Below are 25,314 nucleotides of genomic sequence, written 5' to 3'. Positions count from 1 at the left end.
ATATCCATGTCGTCATTCAGCCACGATTCCGTGAAACATAGGATATTACAGTTTTTGATGTCCCGTTGGTAGGATATTCGTGATCGTACCTCGTCTAATTTATTATCCAATGATTGCACGTTGGCGAGTAATATTGACGGTAACGGCAGCTTTCCCACTCGCCTTCTGCGGGCCCTCACGGCTCTGTGTCCTCTGTATCTGTGTCTCTTCCTCTTGCAAATAACGGGGATGTCGGCCCTGTGGGGTGTTTGGAGAATGTCTTGTGCGCCCTCCTTGTTGTAGAAAAAAATCTTTGTCTAATCCGAGGTGAGTGATCGCTGTCTTGATATCCAGAAGCTCTTTTTTGCCGTAAGATACGGTTGCAGAAACATTATGTACAAAATAAGTTACAAATAACGTGAAAAAACACAAACTGCTGACATTTCTTCCGGCGCCATGTCAAATACTGCAACAGTAAATGCTCCCTAGTTAAATGTTATGTCTATGGGCCTATGTCATGTTGGCAATGTCACCAGACCTACACAAAACCAATCACTGAAATTGAGGAATGAGATCTTTTTTTATTTAACCAGGCAAGTCCGTTAAGAGCAAATTCTTATTTACAATGACAGCCTACCCTGGCCAAACCCGGACGACGCTAGGCCAATTGTGCGCCGCTCTATGGGACTCCAAATCACGGCCGGATGTGATACAACCTGGATTCAAACCAGGGACTGTAGTGACACCTCTTGCACTGAGATGCAGTGCCTTAGACCGCTGCGGCACTCGGGAATCAAGAATAGAATGTAATATGCATCCCAAATGGCACTCTATTCCCTATATAGTGCACTACTTTTGACCAGCGCACTTTGTAGGGAATCTGGTGCCATTTGGGAAGTAAAATAGCCTAAAGGTCAGGTGGTCTGTTAATTAACTGACCACTATAAAGTGGTTGTGGTGGAAAGCTATTATACAACTTACTTCCCTCAGATTGGGTCGTTTGATTCTGTGAAAATCGTGTTATTTCTTCATCGATATATCTATCCTACTACGAATAAGTCTGGAAAAAGAAATCGTCAATAGAATAGGTACTAATACTTCTTAGAAATTCCCCTCCTACTCCTGTACCACAGAGGGCGTGCATCCCGCATCTGACAAACAAAATGGGGAGGAGGGGGGGGGGGGCGGCGAGGCGCTTTGTCCTCCCATTGGTTCTCATTCATAATGAGGCGTGTTTAACGATAGTAGGCGTTCCACAAAACTAGAAACCAAGCAAATTGTTGTTCATTCATTACGGACTGTGCTTGACTGAAACAGGCTCGTCTTATTTGGCCGAGTGCTTCCTATTTTTTCTTTCTGTTTTGAAGCTGTTGCGTGCATAAGTACATTTATTGAGTAAATAACCTACTCGAACGCATAGATATTTTCCTAAAGTTGTTTGACTGCAAGACTCGCGGGTTTTCCTCCGAACGCATCCTCTCCACTCAAATAATGGATTTGGTCTGGAGCCTGTGCTTCGTTGGGAGTCTCGGCGCTTGGTTTGCTTCTGCAGAAAGGCACAGCATATATTGGAATAGCACAAACAGCAAGTAAGTTAAACTATTCGTGATCGCTTGTGTTTTTTTGTCATTCTATTTCATTACTGTTCATTTGTAAAGGTTTGCAAATCAGATTCGTAAGTGCAACAAAGTAATACAATGTATCAGAAGCTGTGATTGTGACTTGCATAATTTGCTGATTAGGATTGTCGGCAAACTAGTCAATGCTCAATAATGCTACAGTACCTCTTTATATCTGTGCATAGCAATGACTATGCAATAGCCTATACCTTTTAATTACCACATGAATGTGACTGTTAGGGTATTCAAATAGATTATGTTGTTGTAGCCTACTGCCTTAATTGGTTTACATTCTGAGTCGACTGAATATGCAGCTGGCCACTGTTGTTGTCATGATAATGCAAGGTAGTTACAGTATCTTCTTGTTCACTGGCTTCACCACTGCCTGAGGGGAAACTTTTTTATATTTTTTATCTGTAATTCCTTGTATAACCTGGTCAATTTATCTGTGTCACAATCTGTCTGTCTACCCTTTCGGTGAGTTGGTAGTTACACATTGTTATACCATAAATCTGATTTATTGATAGGCTACCATCTAAATTACCCCACTTTCAAGGACATATGGAATGGGAGGTGCATTATTATTAGCACCATCTTTAGCAACTATGAGTTTTTAAGCTTGTGTAATAACTATTTAATAATAATAAAATGTCCTATTTAAAGACCCAACCACACAACAGTAAATGTAATTCCACATTCCATTTGTATCAACAGATATATATATTTTTAAAATGGGTATGCCTATCTTTACCCGAGGCTTTATAACAGTCACCCAGAGACGTGACCGTGGTAGTAAATATCGGTTGCAAACCCATCCCAACTGATGGCGTTGATATCTCCATCTTACATTTTCATTACGCGTGTCTGTCTGTCCACTAAATCACTGGATATATATGATGGGCTGACGGGACAGGACAGGGAGACATATGAGGGTTCATATTTCAGATGGAAAGATGAGGAATAATGGTGTATGACGGAGACAGAGGATGTAACTTGAAGCCTGCCTAGTAGGTCATATTGTGGGAGTGCGATGGATAGCTTGGGAAGGAGAAATTGGAGCCCAAATTTTGGGGGTTTGGAGCCCACTCTGAATAAGTGGAGGTCAATTAGAGTTATGGGGGTTGGGTTGGGGTGAAAAGTTGGGAGGGTGAGATTAAAACACACACACTCACTCATACACTAACACACTCTGGCACAAACTCACTCAATCACACACAAACAAACAAGACAAACGGCCAATCAATCACAGCAAGGCATACACTCTCACTTGAATGCAAACACATTTTTTTAACCTTTATTTAACATGTCCTGTCTTGTAGACACACACATACATTTATATTCAAATTCACACAGTACTAAACTCAGTTAAGTTTCTTGTTGTGATCATAGAGATTTCCCATAAAGCCATGACACTGCAGTCATTGTTCTCAGAAACACATCCATGTCATAATCTCAGAGAATGAAGTTTACGAGTCCCAGATGTAAGCATGCTACGATGCAGTGACAACAATGATCATCATTTCTGCAAATAAACGCATAATCCCCACGCTTGCTATTTTTACTGGATATTTGCACTAAATCTCTCCCTCTGGCTGCACTTAATCCCACACTCACAGAAATAAAGGAGAGTTCGGAAGAGAAATGTTTTTTTCCCCCCATTTATTCACCTCTTCTTTTCTTGGTTTTCTCTAAATCTGTTTTTCCCCCTCAAACCCATTGCTTGATAAGCCTACTGTTGTTGATTTGTTCATGGCTCTCTCTATCAGTCCTTTTTGGGTCGACGCCCTCGCCCTCTCCCCCAGTTTGTGTGGCAGATCCAATCAATGGTCTTGATTATAAAGCTATAGCTAATCTACTTGACAACAGACGAATCATTTTGATCAGTTAGGTGGTAACGATTTACCCTGTCCGCTTCCCTACGGAATCAACAGTGTGTGTGTGTCAGTTACAGATGCCCTACTATGCATTGGTGTGTACTATGTTTGTGCCTTGGGGCATGTTGACTGCAAGGTTGACGCTGCCTGTGAGCGAGCTACCGCTGTGTTTCAGTCCAACAGATATCTGTTTCTGGCTGGGTTGTGATGTGTGTGCGCCCAGGGCTCTGAAGTGCGACCAATTTCGTTGCATGCAACAAAATATTTTGCTGTGCGACCAGGAGTTTTATTTTAGGAGCACCGCGTGACTATTAAAAAAAGATCTCCCAGATATCAATCGTTGTAATGATAAGGTTTCCCTGTATCGTTGATTCCGAGTGCCCTAGAGAAACAAGCGAGTGCAGATTTGTTATGGTCATGGTTGTACCATTACTACAACGAAAAAGGCTTGCTTTTAGACCAACCAGGTCAAAAGATCTGACCCATATTACCAGCGCAACATTTTTATCTTCCTATACCGGAACGTTGTGGGTAGTTCTAAAACTGATTGTGCGTCGTTAAACATTAGTTCACACTTTTTCAGCCATGTTACATCATTGGCTGGCTAGCTAACAACCTGGTAACTTTACCACTATATCTAAACATTTGGGGCCACAGAAAGAAAGGAAAAGTGATAGCTTCTTCAGAAAATCAATGAGCATAGCGATGCATGAATGACAGTCATCACAAACCTGACTTTTTTTTAAAGAGACAGTGTACACTTTTAAATGTAATGCATCTAAATAAGAAATGTGTGCTTTTACACAATGTAGTATCCTAATATTCCACAACTTTCATATCAACATTTTAGCTTTTATAATAAACTCATGTATTTACAGTGTTACATATTCGTTTCTAGGGTGCAACGTAGGCCCAATATAGGCTGTATATCAATCAATTTAAAAAAATATTATTTAAAATAAAAATAATAATATTCTTTAAATCTGGTTCTCTGAACTTTTTCAAATTGGGAGCACGAGTGCTACCAATGACATTCTTTAATTTAGAGCTGTGTGTGCCTACATGTGTCAATCTGCAAGCTTGCATCATAGGTTAAGAAAGGCTGTATCATTCACACTGGTTCCCAGAAGTTGCTCTATCAATATGCTTTGCTCGGTCTGTGTGTGTCCGTAGGTACGTGTCTGTGTGAAAGGTGTGTCCCATGGGGGAGGCAGTGTGTTAAAGCACCAGCTCCTAAATCACTGACTTGCTCGCTCACACACACATTAACCCAGACTTCCACCCTCACACACTGCTGGGCAACGGGCACACTGCACTGCATTGCCGTGATTTGATGTTAACATTCATAACCCAAAAGTAATACAGTAGCCTACTCATTCAGCTTGCTCCTTCTCTCTCTTTTACCCATTATTTTTTCTGACAGAGCATGAGTAAATCTCCCTCCTCCACCCTGTACCTGTTTCTTCCTCTCTCCACCGCCTCCTCTCTCATTTTGGCTCGGTTCCTTGTTTCAAGCTGGTCGTGGCAGAAAGTTCCACATGTTCAATGTTAACGCTTTCCTTACTCTGTACTTACTTTGAATTTTTTCCAGTTTTATTTAAAAAAAATCACATTTAATGGCTTTTTTCTTATCACATAATTCCGACAATCTCTTTTTCTCGCTGCACATTTATCTTTTGGGGGGGTTTAATCTTCTTCGCTAATGTTGAGCTTTTTTTTTAAACCTAAATGAGCTTTGCGATATTTTCACTTAACAGGCTTATCGCTCTATAGTGTATTTCATCAAAAGAATTGACCTTTACGGTGCATTTGCCTCGAATTAGTGATTTTTATGGTAAGTTTCACCCATATAAGTGGTTTTTGCAAGTATTATTCAGCCAATTTGGAGGTTTCTGTAGTGCTTCCTATACAAATTGGGGGTATTCTCTTCACAGAGTGCCACAGAACAGAATAGTAACTGGTGTGACTGATTGGGGGTCAGAGTGCACACGGTGATGAAGTGCCATTGCCTCAATCAGTCTGTCAGTCATTCTGTCACTGCGGTGGCCTTTGAATGCTGTCTGCCGCTCAGGCCTCCCCTCTTCACACGGTTTTGGAACTGCCTCGGAGAGATTCATTCTTCCTCCTGTCTCTGGTTCTCTCTCTGCTCCCTCTACACCTTTTATCTCATCTTTACATGCTGCCCCTTTTCAGTCCATTATTTCTTCACCTCCTAGTCTCCCTTTCTGAAGGGGGGAAGGAGGAAAGAATGGTATGAGGTGTGGATTTTTTTTAATCGTTTTTGGCACCCATAGCCATTCGTCACTAGGCACTTTGCCCTCTTTTTCTCTTTCTCCCGGCTTTAACTTTCCCTCAAGCAAACCCCTCCCCACCTCTCCTTCAAGCCACCATGGGTTTTTCAATGAACTCAAGCAATTTCGACCCCTCTTTCAGTTGTTGGCTCACTCTGTATGCTTTTCTCTTCTTGTGTTTTTTTCCACGAGGCAGTGGAAGTGGTCGAACCAGTCTGAGAACTCTGCTCTGCAACTCTGGAAGGAGTAAAATTGAGAATAACAAAGGTGTGTGTGTAGAGAGAGAGAGGGTTGGATAGCCACGTCTTCTGGTATAAGTAGGTGGTGTGTGAGATGGGATTTCTACATTTGTATCTCCCTCATCTCCTATTTTCTGCAAAAAAGGGCAGTTTTTCCTCTTCTCGCTAATCTCATATTATTCCCTTCTTTTTCACCCGCTTTCTAGTAATTTCTGTGAATGACTCTTCCACCCCCACTCATTCTCTGTTTCTCTACCTCCCCCAAATCCCATAAACTGCTCCCTAATCTCTGTCTAGTGAATTGGAATCGGAGAAAACACGCTGAGATTGCGGACTCATTAATCTGAATTAAGCCTCAATTGTATTTTTTTTGTTGGTATTTTATTAGATTCTCCATTATCTATTGCAAAAGCAGCAGTTACTCTTCCTGGGGTCCACACAAAACATGAAACATGACATAATACAGAACATTAATAGACAACCGCTCAAGACATACTTTACTTTTTTACAATAGGCAATACACACCAACTATAGATAGTTGAAGTCGGAAGTTTACATACATTTAGGTTGGAGTCATTAAAACTCGTTTTTCAACCACTCCACAAATTTCTTGTTAACAAACTATAGTTTTGGCAAGTGGGTTAGGACATCTACTTTGTGCATGACACAAGTAATTTTCCCAGCAATTGTTTACAGACAGATTATTTCACTTTTAATTCACTGTATCACAATTCTAGTGGGTCAGAAGTTTACATACACAAAGTTGACTGTGCCTTTAAACAGCTTGGAAAATTCCAGAACATTATGTCATGGCTTTAGAAGCTTCTGATAGGCTAATTGACATCATTTGAGTCAATTGGAGGAGTACCTGTGGATGTATTTCAAGGCCTGCCTTCAAACTCAGTGCCTCTTTGCTTGACCTCCACAAGTCTGGTTCATCCTTGGGAGCAATATCCAAACACCTGAAGGTACCACGTTCATCTGTACAAACAATAGTACGCAAGTATAAACACCATGGGACCACACAGCCGTCACACCGCTCAGGAAGGAGACGCGTTTTGTCTCCTAGAGATGAACGTACTTTGGTGCGAAAGAGCAAATAAATCCCAGAACAACAGCAAATGCCCTTGTGAAGATGCTGGAGGAAACAGGTACAAAAGTATCTATATCCACAGTAAAACGAGTCCTATATTGACATAACCTGAAAGGCCGCTCAGCAAGGAAGAAGCCACTGCTCCAAAACTGCAATTAAAAAGACATACTAAGGTTTGCAACTGCACATGGGGACAAAGATCATACTTTTTGGAGGAATGTCCTCTGGTTTGATGAAACAGAAATAGAACTGTTTGGCCATAATGACCATCGTTATGTTTGGAGGAAAAAGGGGGAGGCTTGCAAGCCGAAGAACACCATCCCAACCGTGAAGTACAGGGGTGGCAGCATCATGTTGTGGGGGTGCTTTGCTGCAGGAGAGACTGGTGCACTTCACAAAATAGATGGCATCATGAGGAAAGAAAATGATGTCGATATATTGAAGCAATATCATAAGTTAAAGCTTGGTCGCAAATGGGTCTTCCAAATGGACAATGACCCCAAGCATACTTCCAAAGTTGTGGCAAAATGGCTTAAGGACAACAAAGTCAAGGTATTGGAGTGGCCATCACAAAGCCCTGACCTCAATCCTATAGAAAATGTGTGGGCAGAACTGAAAAAGTGTGTGCGAGCAAGGAGGCCTACAAACCTGCCTCAGTTACACCAGCTCTGTCAGGAGGAATGGGCCAAAATTCACCCATCTTATTATGGGAAGCTTGTGGAAGGCTACCCTAAACGTTTGACCCAAGTTTAACAATTTTAAAGGCAATGCTACCAAATACTAATTGAGTGTATGTAAACTTCTGACCTGACTGGGAATGTGATGAAAGAAATAAAAGCTGAAATAAATCATTCTCTCCACTATTATTCTGACATTTCACATTCTTAAAATAAAGTGGTGATCCTAACTGACCTAAGACAGGGATTTTTTACTAGGATTAAATGTCAGGAATTGTGAAAAACTGTTTTAAATGTATTTGGCTAAGGTGTATGTAAACCTCCGACTTCAACTGTAGGTCATTGATCATTGGCGTGTGAGAAGGGATGACGGGGTGTGTCGCAGGGTTGGGCGGTATCCAGATGTTGATACCGTCATACTGTTTCTGTGGGGCGCTATTTTTTTAATTTATTATAAAAAAATAAACTCAATGCAATTTAGGCAACAAAGGCTCTTAATCCAGGAGGGGATTTAATGTCTCTGCTGTAACCAAGTAGCTTGATCTTGACATCTAGCCACTTGCATAGCTGGAGTGGAGCCCTGAGCTGAATATAATTTATTTGACACATCTTAGATTTCTTATAGTTATAAGCAGTGGCGACGCACACACCACCACAGCCCCCACAAGACATACACTACATAACCAAAAGTATGTGGACACCTGCTCGTCGAACATCTCATTCCAAAATCATGGGCATTAATGTGGAGGTGGTCATCCCCTTTTCTGCTATAACGGCCTCCACTCTTCTGGTAAGGCTTTCCACTAGACATTCCTGCAGGAACTTTCTTCCATTCAGCCACGAGCATTAGTGAGGTCGGGCACTGATGTTGGGCGATTAGCCTAGCTCACAATCAGCGTTCCAATTCATCCCAAAGGTGTTTGATGGGGTTGAGGTCAGGGCTCTGTGCAGGCCAGCCAAGTTCTTCCTCACCGATCTTGATCAACCATTTCTGTATGGACCTCGCTTTGTGCACGGGGGCATTGTCATGTTGAAACAGGAAAGGACCTTCACCAAACTGTTGCCACAAAGTTGGAAGCACAGGATTGTCTACATTGTCATTGTATGCTGTAGCGTTAAGATTTCCCTTCACTGAAACTAAGGGGCCATACCCGAACCATGAAAAAAAAGCCCCGGACCATTGTGCCTCCTCCACCAAACTTACAGTTGGCACTATGCTTTCGGGCAGGTAGCGTTCTCCTGGCATCCGCCAAACCCTGTCGAACTGCCAGATGGCGCATGGGGATCTTAGGCTTGTGTGTGGCCACGGAAACCCATTTTATGAAGCTCCCGACAAACAGTTCTTGTGTTGGTGTTGCTTCTGGAGGCAGTTTGGAACTCGGTAGTGAGTAATGCAACCGAGGACAGATGATTTTTATGCGCTTCAGCAATCGGCAGTCTCATTCTGTGAGCTTGTGCTCCTAGACGTTTCCACTTCCCAATAACAGCACTTACAGTTGACCGTGGCAGCTCTAGCAGGGCAGAAATTTTACGAACAGACTTGTTGGAAAGTTGGCATCCTATGACGGTGCCACGTTGAAAGTCAGTGAGCTCCTCAGTAAGGCCATTCTACTGCCAATGTTTAGCTGTGGAGATTGCATGGGTGTGTGCTCGTTTTTTATACACCTGTCAGCAACGGGTGAGACTGAAATAACTGAATCCACTAATTTGATGGGGTTTCCACATACTTTTGTGTGCGTGCGTGTATATATATATTACATACACACACACGCACACACGCACACACACACACACACACAGGACCAGTCAAAAGTTTGGATGCCTACTCATTACAGGGTTTTTCTTTATTTTTACTATTTTCTACATTGTAGAATAATAGTGAAGACATCAAAACTATGAAATGACGCATATGTAATCATGTAGTAACCAAAAACTGTTAAACAAATCAAAATAGATTTGAGATTCTTCAAAGTAGCCACCCTTTGCCTTGATGACAGCTTTGCACACTCTTGGCATTAGCTCAACCAGCTTCATGAGGTAGTCAACTGGAATACATTTCAATTAACAGGTGTACCCTGTTAAAAGTTCATTTGTGGAATTTCTTCCCTCAATGCGTTTGAGCCAATCAGTTGTGTTGTGACAAGGTAGGGGTGGTATACAGGAGATAGCCCTATTTGGTAAAAGACCAAGTCCATATTATGTCAAGAACAGTTCGAATAAGCAAAGAGAAATGACAGTCCATCATTACTTTAAGACATGAAGGTCAGTCAATATGGAACATTTCAAGAACTTGTTTCAAGTGCAGTCGCAAAAACCATGAGCGCTATTATGAAACTGGCTCTCATGAGGACCGCCACAGGAAAGGAAACCCCGAGAAACCCCTCTAATAAGTTTATTAGAGTTACTACCAGCCTCAGAAATTGCAGCCCAAATAAATGCTTCACGGAGTTCAAGTAACAGACACATCTCAACATCAACTGTTCAGAGGAGACTGCATGAATCAGGCCTTCATGGTCGAATTGCTGCAAAGAAACCACTACTAAAATACACCAATAAGAAGAAGAGACTTGCTTGGGCCAATGGACATTAGACTGGTGGAAATCTGTCCTTTTGGTCTGATGAGTCCAAATTTGAGATTTTTGGTTCCAACTGCCGTGTCTTTGTGAGAAGCAGAGTAGTTGAACGGATGATCTCTGCATGTGTGGTTTCCACCGTGAAGCATGGAGGAGGTGGTGTGGGGGTGCTTTGCTGGTGACACTGTCAGTGATTTATTTAGAATTCAAGGCACACTTAACCAGCATGGCTACCACAGCATTCTGCAGCGATACACCATCCCATCTGGTTTGGGCTTAGTCCCACTATCATTTGTTTTTCAACAGGACAATGACCCAACACACCTCCAGGCTGTGTAAGGGCTATTTGACCAAGGAGGAGAGAGTGATTGAGTGCTGCATCAGATGACCTGGCCTCCACAATCACCCGACCTCAAACCAATTGAGATGGTTTGGGATGAGTTGGACCGCAGAGTGAAGGATATCAGCCAACAAGTGCTCAGCATATGTGGGAACACTTTCAAGACTGTTGGAAAAGCAATCCAGCTGATGCTGGTTGAGAGAACACCAAGAGTGTGCAAAGCTGTCATCAAGGCAAAGGGTGGCTACTTTGAAGAATCTAAAATATATTTTAATTTGTTTAACACTTTTTTGGTTACTACATGATTCCATATGTGTTATTTCATAGGTTTGATGTCTTCACTATTATTCTACAATATAAAGAACCCTTGAATGAGTCGGTGTGTCCAAACTTTTGACTGGTACTGTATACATACAAACAAATTACGGTATTGAAAATCATACCATTAGTATTTTTCAATACTACTGTATAAACAGTATATCACCCAAGCGACAGTATTATAGTTGGCAATCATCAGTTAAGCAGACTAACTACCTTGACGACCATAATGACAAAGCCAACTTCCTGTCTGTCTGGGTGGGAGAAGGAAGGTTGCTAAGTTTTATTGAGTAAAGTAAGATAGTGATTCAGGCCAAAGGTTTTCAGAGGCAGTGTTACAAGAGCGTGTATGTGCGTGTTTCCCTACGAATGTGAGCTTCCTGGCCTAGTCTTTTCCCGGGAAATGGCATATCCTGCCGACACAATAAACAATACCGTTCTCACACACGGGCACACGCAATCACCAAACCCTCTACTTATTACTTAAGGGGGTTGATGAAATGATCCTGAGAACATTTTATCAAAATTAACACAACGCGTTTCCGGCCAGTGAGAGTAATTGAATGAATAGTGATTGGTTGTTTGATAATGTGTGTGTGTGTGTGTGTGTGTGTGTTCCACTGTCTCTCTCCTCAAGATTTTCCTTCTGATCATTTTCACCTCAATCAACCCCATGGGTGTTTTTCTGCCCCCGTCTCTGCCTCTTCCTTATCTACGTGCCAGACTTCCTCTTCCTCCACCTCCTCCTCAATGTTTTACAACCTCTCAACCCCAAATACTGTGTATGAAAGACTTTCCTGGTAAACAGGCGTAGGAATATGATAAACATGGAATTGTGTGTGTGTGTCCAGACTTGTCCAACTACATAGTCTTTGCACGTATCCATGCATTTGTAATGAATGTGTGTGTGTATGGGGTCGATTTATTGTGTCTGAAAATGAGCCATTATGTGTGTTGTTCTGTAAATAAGGGTCGTTTTGATGTGTTTGTCCTGTTGTTGAAATGGCTGGACTCTGGTTATTAACTTGTTCCCACAGCGATTGCATGCATATTGTCCATCTACAGCAGTGGTACTCATTGCGCGGCCCGCAGGCCAAAGCCCTTTAATTTGCCGCCTGCGGTGATTTTTCATATTTTCCATTCATAGTACATAACAATGATGATACAATTTCAATTCAATGTGTCTAATGCAGGCCCAAATCACTTGATTATATATATATATATATATATATATATATATATATATACACACACACACACACACACACACACACACACTGTTGAAGTCGGAAGTTTACATACACACACACACACACACACACAGTTGAAGTCGGAAGTTTACATACACTAATGTTGGAGTCATTAAAACTCGTTTTTCAACCACTCCACAAATTTCTTGTTAACAAACTATAGTTTTGGCAAGTCGGTTAGGACATCTACTTTGTGCATAACACAAGTAATTTTTCCAGTAATTCTTTACAGACAGATTACTTCACTTATAATTCACTGTGTCACAATTTTAGCAGGTCAGAAGTTTACATACACTAAGTTGACTGTGCCTTTTTAAATAGCTTTGGAAATTCCAGAAAAAGATGTCATGGCTTTAGAAGCTTCTGATAGGCTAATTGACATCCTTTGAGTCAATTGGAGATATGGATGTATTTCAAGGCCTGCCTTCAAACTCAGTGCCTCTCTGCTTGACATCATGGGAAAATCAAAAATACTTACAGAATGTGATGCAGCAAGTCGTGCGCGTGGTGAACATTATTATGAGCGTGGTGAACATTATTATGAGCGTGGTGAACATTATTATGAGCGTGGTGAACATTATTATGAGCAGCAGGTAACCTAGTGGTTAGAGCGTTGGACTAGTAACTGAAAGGTTGATAGATCTAATCCTCGAACTGACAAGGTAAAAATCTGTCATTCTGCCCCCGAACAAGGCAGTTAACCCACTGTTCCTAGGCCGTCATTGTAAATAAGAATTTGTTCTTAACTGACTTGCCTAGTTAAATAAAGGTTAAATAAAAAGTATTATTGCGAGGGCACTGAATCACCGGAAATTCCGCGAGTTGCTGGAGGAATACCAGACAGAATACGGAATACGACTCGATATTTCACAATGGCTGTCTCATGACAGAGTTTTGGAAAGATTTCTCTCTCCTCCCTCAAATCTGTGAAGGAGGATATTAAAGCTGGCTTTTTCAACTGACATCACATGCCACCTGAACACGGTGAATCTCCAGCTCCAAGGGAGTTTGAGTCAAGATTCAAGGATATCAGTTCATTGCAATGTGAACTAAGATCAGGTGTTACCCATTTCTGGAGCCTTGTGTCAGACAGAGTATCCACTTCTGAAACTGTGTGCAAAAGGTGACCATTTTATATCAGCACTTGTTCATGTGAAGCAACATTTTCAACAATGAACATTGTGAAACAGAAACATAGAAACAGACTACCCAATGCACGCACACCTGGATTGCCTCACAAGGATAGAAACAACACTATGCATTTAGAATGAATTCAGTCAAGGAGCAGACGGGACATTTTCACTCATCCAACTACTGAGGTAACCCTTTAATATGTTTCTTTATACATGTGATGTAGCCTATTTAATGTGTGTATGTATATATTTGTGCTGTACATCAAATCAATTGCATGTGCTCTATTGCTCTGAATTTGCTCAATCGATAATATTGGAAGGAAAAGTACAAGAAATGTAAAGATCTGTGCGGCCCCCTGAATGATTGTCTTAACCCAAAGTGGCCCTCTTACAAAAAATAGCGAGTAACACTGATCTACGGTATGGGTCTCACATACACACAGCTCCAGTTACTGGTGCCCCCTGGAGGTCAAGATGTGTAACGATTACCTCTTTGCATTGAATAGATTATCTCAGCCAAACCTCCTTGTACAGTTTCAAAGCCACGGGCAGGCAAACAATGGTGAATGCTCACAGACTATTATACTCTGAGGATTGGGGAAATAATGATGAAAAAAAACAAGGTTTATCTTATGGAAATCGATTCTGCAAAATGTTTGCCTCTTGAGTAATGTAATTTCAGTGGTGACATTTTTGGTCAGGCTCTTACAGGAGTACAAATGACTCTGGGACCGTGTTAGACCGTTAGAAAGAGCACACATATTCATATCCCTGTGGTTGTCCAAAATAAGGCAATTATGTTGCTGGTGGATTCTGGGGTTACTTTTGTGGGAGGGAAGGCGTTGAAGTCTTTGGCCAAGGGCGCTGTCAGAATGAACAATGGACAAAGGTAAAGTAACAGATCTAGAAAGGAGAGCGATTGATGACAGAAGTCAACACAACCCAAGTATGAACCTGCCTCTGAATATTATGTTAAGCGGGAGAGGCTAATAGTCGGACCATTCTTGTTTCTATTAACTGTGTTAGCCTCTACAAACAGTGGGTCACAAACTCACATATTTGGCATTCCAACAAGGCCGGCTCTGATTGGTTCGACAAGTGCTAGGGGAGAGGTCGGAATTAAATGGGGATCTATTGGGCTTATTGAGTGATGCAAGATGGACAGGGAGAGGGTGGGGAGACCTGACAGAGATGGATGGATGGATAGATGAAACGAAAGAGGAATTTAGCTGTGTAGAAAAATGTGAACTAGCCGCACAGCCAGACTTATATTTCAGAGTGGCTCTCCTCTCTCACGCTCCTCAATTAAAAATAAAAATAAAAACATCTCTTAACTGTTTTTCTTTTTCCAGAGGATAAATTCAGAAATAAATGCCACCTCTGTAACCCATGTCTTTCATCTCTCCTTTTTAACACCTCTCACTTTCCCATTTTCCCTCCATGGTCCTATGGACATACACAGTCACACACACAGGACACACACACTGTGTTCAGTCCTTTTTGAAGTCCCAAAGTCCAGAGTAATACCCCCTCTCTGTTTGGGAACAATGGACCCAGGGCCCCACCCTGCCCCGCTCTTCCCCACTACCATCCCTCCCTCTCTGGGCCTCGGTGTCGGCTCTAAGCCCTTGTATTAGGCAGAGTCTGGTGCAGCTGAATGGACCCGAGCTCAGCCGCTGCTCCACCCGATAATCCGTGCTCGGACGAGCCGATTAGACGCCCCGCGGCATTCCGATCCACTCAGCCGTAACGCCGACCAGTCGCCTCTTAGGCTGTGTATTAGTGTGGCATTATAACCCGACGGGGGAAAAAAGATTCTGAGGTTAGTGTAATTGCTCTAGGTTTGAGTGATGGCTCTAGACGATGGCACTGATGGTAATTGCTGTGGAGCTTCACAGTGGTCAGGTGTTGCGAGCTTGTCAGCTGGTGTAACCTCATGTGCTATTTAAATAGACAACTGAACCTCAAAGCAGGTGATTCTCCACACAACATCCATCTCGGGGCTTTTAAATGCACGGGAGCAGCACATTACTTGCTGACCGTGTGTGTGTGCTTGTATGTGTGTGTGTCCAAGGACCCTCTGGTGCTGACTCTGCGATTGTCCGACCTTTGATCCCGAGTGAGCCCCTCCTCCCCTCAGATGTCCAACATTCCACAGGGCGATAGAGTGCAGAGATGAGAGAGGGAGATGGAGGGAGGGGGGTAGAGGTGAAGGAAAAAAGCCAAACGCTGGCCAGAGAGATAAAGTAGATAGATCAGGCTCCTGCCACTGAAGAGGCTCTAATAAATCAAGAATTAACTCTGGAGGAGGAGAGGTTCCAACAGTCTGGAGTCTATGTTGCACTAGACACAATACACACACACAGACAGACAGACACACAACCACTTGACGTTCGCTGGCTGTCTGCTATCGTTGTCATTCATTATCCCCCCTTATCATCACACACAGATTCCTCAGCAAACCCAATGCATACGTACACACACACACACACACACACACACACACACACACACAATCGTAGTTGCATATCTGTCATAGTTTCACAAATCCTCAATAAGCAGAGAATGCAGTCACCCCTCCCTGAAGTTATTTCTGTAAATGTTGCTGTCATTAAAACTGAGCATCCAAGGAACAACAGAGGGCATAAATCAGCTCTGTAACCATAGTGAGAAGCAATTCAGGTGACATTTTCAATATGGAGTCTGAAATCAAGAGAGAGAAGCTGTTTAGTGTCTGCCAGAGTGATGGTGACGATGTTTGACATTGTTAAAAACCTTTCAATCAGGCATTCTTTGAAGTTCCTTTTAATCAGTCGTGCTGCAAAAGCCCCCGGGATAATTAAACTATTTACAATTAATAAAGGGGCCCCTCTTGGGTGTGTATTCAGCCCCCTGTTCATTTGGGTTAGTAAGATATTCCATCCGAGGAGGGTGTGAATAGTACCACCGTATGAAACAGTGGCATTGATGAAGCTACTGCAATACTCTCACACAAAGTTTACCACAGAGGAAAAGCCATTCGCAGCTAGAGGCCCCTGACCCTCTCATTCACATGGCTCCCTCACTCCCAGCCTTGAGTGGGAAGAATAATTACCCCCCTTCCAGGGTGACTTTATTACCCTTTTTTGTGTTTTTAATTGCACCGCCCTTCGACCCCCCCTTTTGATGAATAGTTTGGAACCATACCACAAAAAAACAACTTTTAAATCACGGGGAGGGGGGGGAGAGAGTGTGCTTGCGTGCATGCGTGCGCGCTCGGTCGTGTGGTTACTGTTTGAGGAGGATACTAGGTCAAACGCAGCATACAAACATGTTTGCTCAGTAGTATTAGCGATTTTAGCTGGAATTGTGAGTGGCAGGCAAAATGACCACTCTACAGTGGAACTTGTAAACAGTGTGTGGCAGCTAGGCAAACTGTAGATAAGCACTAAGCTGTCCTAGCACACAGTCAGTGGAATAATAATTACTGGCCCTGTTTTTGCTTAATATGCTACTATTATGCAGCTAGATGGATGTGGACTCGCCTAATTAGTATACAGAGAGAAACAGTTGCTCTTTTTACCGGTGGCTCTTTTTACCGGCTCAACACTACTCTTGCCACAGTGCTGTTAATCTGGTCATCTGCATTGAGAGAAAGCAATGAAGCGGGGAGGCAGAGGGGGTTGTGCTGGAGGGGTGGGGGAAGGGTAGTGGGCACTAGGAGTTTGGAGCCACAGCGTCTGTCCTTTAACCAGGGGGTCCACCGGTAACAAACAAACACAATCTAATGAGCGACAAGGGCCTCTCTCTGCTTGTGCACTTTGATTGTTACTCACACATATGGACCTTGTCACCCCCCCCCCCCCCCCGGAACACATCGAAAATGTCACTTCTTGTGTTCATTGCTTTCATGGGGTGAAGCTGGAATTCTCAACAAAAAAAACAGATACCCAAGAGCCAAAATGGCCCCAATGTGGAGTTTTCATTGGCAGATGTGCAAATACCCAACCCAGGACTATGGAGCAACCCATCTCCCACAGAGCTGTGTGGTGTAAAGGCGTCAGCATGCTTCAGTTCGACTTCGACTAGCCAAACTGAACAAGTGTGATCCCATGCTCCCTGAAAAGATATTCGCTTGACAAATGAAGAGGAAAGCGGCAGTATTACCCCAGGACATTAGAGGCGGATGAGCTGGTAATAGCCATCTACAGCCAAACAAGGAAGTGACGACACACCTAAACAAGGAATATACGCGCAGGAGAATAAAATTGTGTATATAGAGAGACATTTGACTGGCGAGAATTGCGTTTTTCGAATTGCCCCGGGATCTACTAGATTTGATGTGCCTAGCAACACATATAATAGGCGAGATACGGGGACAGAGAAGATGCCCGCTACAGGTTCACAATGGTGGATGTAGGGGCATATGGCCGAAAGAGCTAGGGTGAAGTGTTTCAAGAGTTCTTTTGGGTCCAAACTGCTGCAGAATACCCTCGATTTACCACCGCCAGCTGTCCTGCCAGGTACCGCAACGTCCTCATGTTTTCATGTGCGCCTTTCCCCCTACACGAGAACCTCGTGCACCCTTATCATTACAGAGGTGCACCTTGTGCTGGGGGCAATAAAAGGCCACTCTAAAATGTGCAGTTTTGTCACACAACACCACAGATGTCTCACGTTTTGAGGGAGCGTGCAATTGTCATGCTGACTCCAGGAATGTCCCAGAGCTGTTGCCAGAGTATTGAATGTTAATTTCTCTACCACAATGTCGTTTTAGAGAATTTGGCAGTACGTCCAACCGGCCTCACAACCGCAGACCACGTGTATGGTGTCGTGTGGGCGACCGGTTTGCTGATGTCAACATTGTGAACAGAGTGCCCCATGGTGGCGGTGGGGTTATGGTATGGGCAGGCATAAGCTACGGACAACAAACACAATTGCATTTTATTGATGGCATGGAGATACCGTGATGAGACATTGTCGTGCCATTCATTCGCCGCCATCACCTCATGTTTCAGCATGATAATGCATGTCCCCATGTCGCAAGGATCTGTACACAATTCCAGGAAGCTGGATATATCCCATTTCTCCCATGGCCTGCATACTCACCAGACGTGTCACCCATGTTTGGGATGCTCTGGATTGATGTGTAAGACGGCGTGTTACTGTTCCCGCCAATATCCAGCAACTCCGCATAGCCATTGAAGAGGAGTGGGACAACATTCTACAATCAACAGCCTGATCATCTATGCGAAGGAGATGTGTCGCGCTGCATCAGGCAAATGTTAGTCACACCAGATACTGGCTGGTTTTCTGATCCACGCCCCTACCTTTTTTAAAAGGTATCTGTGGCCAACCGATGAATATCTGTATTTCCAGTCGTGAAATCCATAGATTAGGGCCTAACGAATTTATGTCAATTGATTGATTTCCTTATATGAACTGTAACTCCGTTGTATTGACATGAAGAAATACAAACAGAGCTTTTTCAGCAAACAAATTAACCTTTTATTCTTGCTTCTGAAATTAAACCACAATACAAAATGGTCTGCTGAGAACAGACGCGTAAACAAGTGTCTAATGAAGTAAAATAAGTGTCAGTGTAGTTGCACATCTTTCTGAATATAAATGTTTCTGAAAAATAGTGCAACGGTGTCTGCTATGAACAGGCATGTAAACCAAAAAAGTGTTGATAGAATAAAGTGTCTAGTGTCTGAACAACGACAGAACAAGTTGTTCATTTCATTGGGGTCCCGGTCATTTGGTCCATGTCATTTTCTTGAAGTCATGCACAAACTCAAGCAGCTGGTGGTCAAATTCCTCCTGGAGTTTTGGCGAGAGTTCGTCCATGAAATCAGCTATAGGTGCCAGGACCCTGTGGAGAGGATGGGATGAGGGAGGAAATAAGGAGTGTCTGGAGAGCAGAGGAGGGAAAAAAGACCACAGAACAGAGGAAAGGGGATCAAAGTAAAGTCTGATATTTTTTTATTTACCTCTGGGGCAAGCTGGTGGCTCTGTGCATGACGTTTTCCAGATCTTGAGATATGTTTTCAATCATTTGCAATGCCTTTGCCAGTGATGTGTCAAGGACTGAGTCTGCAGCTCTTTTCTCCCTTTACCAGACTTTGCTACCAAACTTTGACTTTGGTGTTACCAATGTGGGACGCTTATAATTTTCTCTCTCTGACAAAATTGTTTGATCAAAAGTTGTGAAGATCTTTAGTTTAGTTGGTTGGCTTTCTTTCCATGCATGAGTATGCTGCTAGGCTAGCTAGCCAATAGCCAGCCAAGAAGCTAGCGCTAGCTATTGTTAGCCAAACATGACTACTCTTCGTCGACTACAATAGAAAATATAACAACATACCCCATCCTTTGGTGAAGAGGGCATGTTCCTTTCTGGCTTCCCATGCGTCATGTGCCGAACAAGCCAGCAGCAACATTTCTGGAGCAGCCGACAAAACCCTATCCGAACTCCAAAACTAACAAAAACGGCACAAAATGTCAGCATAATATATGCACAAACTGTACCAAACTGTTTCGGTTGGGAAGCATGCGGCCGCCTTAATAGGGGGTGGATATAACACACCACACACTAGCTGGCTTTGTGAGAGTCCCCCAAATGCAGAGTTGCACATGTATTCATTGCAAAAGCAATAAAACTCTACCTAAGACACACATTCGGGGCGCGTGTTGTGAAAACATTTACGCTGGGTGAGTTTACTCCACTTCTCCGTTACTCTGGGCACCCTGGTGATGCAGACCGATTCAGGCAGGATGAGTTGGTAATGGATAAGCACAGCTTAAGTAACTGAAGACTGGGTGAGGGGGTGGTGGTTGTATTGCTAGAGGCTAGAGCTAGCTACTGCTCCCTCCAGGTTGGTGTGTGTGGTGATGGATGGGGATGAACGCATATCTCTGTGAGAAAGAATGACGGGGAAGAAAGAAAGGTAGAGAAGGACAGCAAACGAGAAAGAGGTGGTGGGAGTGTAGTTTTTTTTTTACTGGGTGGAACTAGGGGCCTCTTTACACTATGCTACTTTGACGACACAAAGGTCCAGGAGAGATGCTTGTGTAGTTTAGAGAGACAGATGTACAGTTGAAGTCGGAAGTTTACATACACTTAGGTTGGAGTCATTTAAAACTAGTTTTTCAACCACTCCACAAAAATTCTTGTTAACAAACTATAGTTTTGGCAAGTCGGTTAGGACATCTACTTTGTGCATGACACAAGTACATTTTCCAGTAATTCTTTACAGACAGATTATTTCACTTATAATTCACTATCACAATTCCAGCGGGTCAGAAGTTTACATACACTAAGTTGACTGTGCCTTTAAACAGCTTGGAAAATTCCAGAAAAATATGTCGTGGCTTTAGAAGCTTCTGGTAGGCTAATTGACATCATTTGACTCAATTTTCTGGTGTACCTGTGGATGTATTTCAAGGCCTACCTTCAAACTCGGTGCCTCTTTGCTTGACATCATGGGGAAATGAAAAGAATTCAGCCAAGACCTCAGAAAAAAATTGCAAGTCTGGTTCATCCTTGGGAGCAATTTCCAAACGCCTGAATGTACCACGTTCATCTGTACAAACAATAATATGCAAGTATAAACACCATGGGACCACGCAGCCGTCATACCGCTCAGGAAGGAGACGCGTTCTGTGTCCTAGAGATGAACGTACTTTGGTGCGAAATGTGCAAATCAATCCCAGAACAACAGCAAAGGACCTTGTGAAGATACTGGAGGAAACAGGTACAAAAGTATCTATCCACAGTAAAATGAGTCCTATATCAACATAACCTGAAAGGCCGATCAGCAAGGAAGAAGCCTTTGCACCGCCATGGAGACGAAGATCGTACTTTTTGGAGAAATGTCCTCTGGTCTGATGAAACAAAAATAGAACTGTTTGGCCATAATGACCATCGTTATGTTTGGAGGAAAAAGGGGGAGGCTTGCTAGCTGAAAAACACTATCCCAACCATGAAGCACGGGGGTGGCAGCATCATGTTGTGGGGGTGCTTTGCTGCAGGAGGGACTGGTGCACTTCACAAAATAGATGGTATCATGAGGAAGGAAAATGATTTGGATATATTGAAGACATCAGTCAGGAAGTTAAAGCTTGGTCGCAAATGGGTCTTCCAAATGGACAATGACCCCAAGCATACTTCCAAAGTTGCGTAAAATGGATTAAGGACAACAAAGTCAAGGTATTGGAGTGGCCATCACAAAGCCCTGACCTCAATCCTATAGAACTGAAAAAGCGTGTGCGAGCAAGGGGGCCTAGAAACCTGACTCAGTTACACCAGCTCTGTCAGGTGGAATGGGCCAAAATTCACCCAACTTATTGTGGGAAGCTTGTGGAAGGCTACCTGAAACGTTTGACCCAAGTTAAACATTTGAAAGGCAATGCTACCAAATACTAATTGAGTGTATGTAAACTTCTTGCCCACTGGGAATGTGATGAAAGAAATAAAAGCTGAAATAAATCATTCTCTCTACTATTATTCTGACATTTCACATTCTTAAAATAAAGTGGTGATCCTAACTGACCTAAGACAGGGAATTTTACTAGGATTAAATGTCAGGAATTGTGAAAAACCGAGTTTAAATGTATTTGGCTGAGGTGTATGTAAACTTCTGACTTCAACTGTAGATTCAAATCTCCCTTTAAGAGAAAGTAGTTTGAGAGACATCTACACCACATACCCCCATCTGAGTGGAACAGTGTAAGACAACCTCTCTCACACCACACATCCCCTAAATAATTACCTTAATACCAGAAGACAACATTTGTGCTCTGTTAGCCACATAGAAAATGTATGGCTTTAAAAAATATCCACACATTTGTGTATCATTGCATTAATCAAGTGTGCAAACTTATGTGCAATATGGTTTAGATGAGAAGCTCATGTATAGTTTGAATTGCTATCCTTATTTTGTTTGTCTACATACTATGGCATTTACGGTATGCTAAAAGCTGCACTCACGTCAAGGCTAGTGTAAACGGAGAAGTTGCAAATCTGATGTTGAAGAGACATACTGTAGATCTCACTAGACATATTTTACAAATGTAAATCCGCTCAAGGACTGCTGGTGTAAAAAGCTTGGAGAGGACTGGAGGGAGGAGAGGCATGCAGATAGGGAGCAGATACAGTCAGACTATGAGAGTGGGAGTGTGGCAGGAGACAGAAACAGACAGGGACCAGACATGTGTGTCTGTTCGTCCTTAATGAAAGGGGTAAATGCTCAGGAGAGACCTGGCCTCCTCATATTCATGCCTCTCACTCTTTCGGGTGGTGGTGTGTGTTTGTGATTAGGCACCCCTTGTCTGTGCATGTCTGGTGTCTAGCTCTGTCTGCAGTTTAGTATCGATACTCGTCTCCCGGCCCGGTGTCCTGAATGACTGCTAATGTTTCTCTGTAAACATCGCCAGGGGGGAGCCGGGATCAATGTGCACTCAGGACTAGCTCCCAGCACAGACGGCACTGCTGTCCACAATCATCCATATTTATACACATCCACCCAACTCACTTTCCCACTTATTGTGTTTTCTCCCTGCCTGCTGCTCATGCCACTCCATCTCCTCCATGATTTCCCCGGTTGAATACGGGGCACACGCCACCGGCCGATACATAATTCAAAATTTGATTGTTGTATATATTTTTTTGCCGCTCTGAAGCCATCGCCGTACTTATTAATCCCGATGACACTTGTGACTCGACTAACCTCTTTGATCTTCATCCTCAGGTTCCTAAGGGACAGCTATGCGGTGGAGGTGCGTCTGAACGACTACCTGGACATCGTGTGCCCCCACTACCCGCTGGGCGAGGTGGCATCGCAGGATGCTGAGCGCTACGTGCTCTACATGGTGGAGCGGGAGGACTACGACGCTTGCAAGCCTCAGTCCTACGACCAGATGCGTTGGGAGTGCGGCCACCCCTTCGCACCCCACGCCGCCGAGAAGTTCTCAGAGAAGTTCCAGCGTTTCACCCCCTTCACCCTGGGCAAGGAGTTCCGCCAGGGAGAGAGCTACTACTATATCTGTAAGTGTCTAGCTATTTTTTTTTATCCATGTAAATGAACTATTTCTGGAGAATTTGTAAGAGAACTTAACCCGAAAGTCAACGTTTGTTTGATGTTTTCAGACCTCAAAAGTAGTCATGTCAAAATGAGAGTGAGGTGAAATGTCCCTTTAAGTCAGGAAAAATGTGAGGGAAAAGCACTGCCGCTGATATAGATGTGTATGACCCTTGGTAAAGCACCCGGACAAACAAGTCGCCACCTTGAAGGCTTATGTTAACATTCAGTGAATGTTGGCATGCTATGTTGTGTTGTTGGCATGCTATGTTGTGCATTAGCGCTCACATGGTAGCTAGTAGATAGCTGGTGGCCCAATCACCCAGAGAGAGGCGATGCTGTGACCCTGAGTGTGTTGTAATTAGATGAGCGACAGGACGGGACACCCTCCGCCTGTTCACAGATGGCTGCAGGTCGTGTGTGCGTGCGTCTGTCTGTCTGTGGAGGTGGATTAAGGTGACACAGGAGGATAAGTGCATTTGTTTTTCTGTAATTAACGCTCCTCTTTGTTCCTTCCCCTCTCCAGCCAAACCTCTGCACCACCACGGACAGGAGTGCCTCAGGCTCAGGGTAGACGTCGTAGCTACTGATGGTAAGTTTCACTGCCCTAGTGGTTGGGTGGTCAAAAGTAGTGCACTATATAGGGAATAGGGTGCCATTTGGAATGTAACCTTTGTCTGATAATGATTTTAGCTCCAGGCTGCAGTATGGCAGAGGAATTGATTGTTATTTTCCTCATCCAGGTTCTCAAGAGGCCAGGGTTGCAACTGGAGGAGCTGCAGCTGTACCTGGAGCTGGGGGTGGAGCACACAACCCCTCCAACAGACTGCCTGCAGGTATGTTAATGAACAAACCATTGGGCCAGTTGTATTCTCTATGGGCCAGTTGTACTTGATCCTAGGACTGAACGTTTAGGGCCGGTATGAAAGACGTGATGAGGGGGAAAAACAATTTAATACATTTTTGAATAAGGCTGTAACGTAACAAAATGTGGAAAAAGTCAAGGAGTCTGAATACTTTCCAAATGCATTGTTTATTTCAATGGAGATTCTTCATTGATGATGCTTTTTAATCCCGGACTAGGATTAATCTGTTTCCGGGAAACCGGCCCTTGAAGTTAAGATTAAGGATGAGTTAACATGGACTAATATATATATTCTATATTTTCACCATACAGATGACCCAGTGGTAATCCTGCCAGAGGTCCAGAAAAGTGTGCGGACAAATTCGTCGGTGTCAAAGGCATCCTTCTCCATCCTGTCATTGATTGTCCCCGTCTTATTATTACTGTTGTTACAGTGAGACTACAAATCTCATAGACTTGAAGTTGGTCTGTGGGGAACCACAGACACAAAAGACAATTCTCAAAGCCCAAGTGCTGGTCACTGGGAGAGGGATATTTTTAATCTCGTAAGTACGGATGGACACATGCACTAAGTGTGCTGAGTGAGAATTTGGTTGGAGTTTTGTGGGAAGGCACTAAGCTTTCTCAAGATGCCAGTATTTCCTGGAGAGATTTTGTTCTCTTTAATGTTAGTGTTTTTGCTCTTCTCCTCCAAAAAAAAAACATAATTCATTTTGGAAAAGTGCGGAAGAAAATTTTGAAGAGGAACATAAATGGACGAAGAACAAGACAAAAGCTAAAGGACATTCTTATATGGACAACTATTTGGATTTGATATGAATTTGTGTCAGAAAAAAAAAACTGCATTTAGTGAAACATCTTCTCTACGCTTTTGAGCCAAAGAATACAGTGATCATCTCTTCAGTGTGTAACTATTCTATTCCAACCTTGACTATTGTGTTCTGTTTGTGGTATTGCTATTGTACTGTAATTGAGTGGCACTAAATGTCCAAGTGGTTCTTAATG

At 43.2% G+C, this 25,314-nt stretch overlaps 1 protein-coding gene across 1 annotated transcript; it reads left to right on the top strand.

Moving 5' to 3' along the window:
* Positions 1-1,265: 1,265 nt before the first annotated feature.
* LOC111955339 (ephrin-A1-like) lies at positions 1,266-25,091 on the top strand. Its single transcript, XM_023975552.2, has 5 exons — positions 1,266-1,568; positions 23,115-23,410; positions 23,971-24,036; positions 24,188-24,280; positions 24,622-25,091. Exons 1-5 carry the CDS (start codon positions 1,471-1,473, stop codon positions 24,744-24,746), a joined length of 678 nt encoding a protein of 225 aa, XP_023831320.1. The 5' UTR covers positions 1,266-1,470; the 3' UTR covers positions 24,747-25,091.
* Positions 25,092-25,314: the final 223 nt, after the last annotated feature.

This window comes from Salvelinus sp. IW2-2015, linkage group LG30, assembly GCF_002910315.2.
Source record: "Salvelinus sp. IW2-2015 linkage group LG30, ASM291031v2, whole genome shotgun sequence".
Lineage (NCBI taxonomy): Eukaryota > Metazoa > Chordata > Actinopteri > Salmoniformes > Salmonidae > Salvelinus > Salvelinus sp. IW2-2015.
Note: the sequence above shows the minus strand (reverse complement) of the source record. Positions and strands in the feature narration are given on the sequence as shown.

Excerpts from the sequence above, each read along its gene's own strand:
- LOC111955339 (XM_023975552.2), top strand. The coding sequence starts at position 1,471 with ATGGATTTGGTCTGGAGCCTGTGCTTCGTTGGGAGTCTCGGCGCTTGG. Across the intron at positions 1,569-23,114 it reads TGGAATAGCACAAACAGCAA|GTTCCTAAGGGACAGCTATG; the intron begins GTAAGTTAAACT and ends CTTCATCCTCAG. Across the intron at positions 24,281-24,621 it reads CTCCAACAGACTGCCTGCAG|ATGACCCAGTGGTAATCCTG; the intron begins GTATGTTAATGA and ends TTCACCATACAG.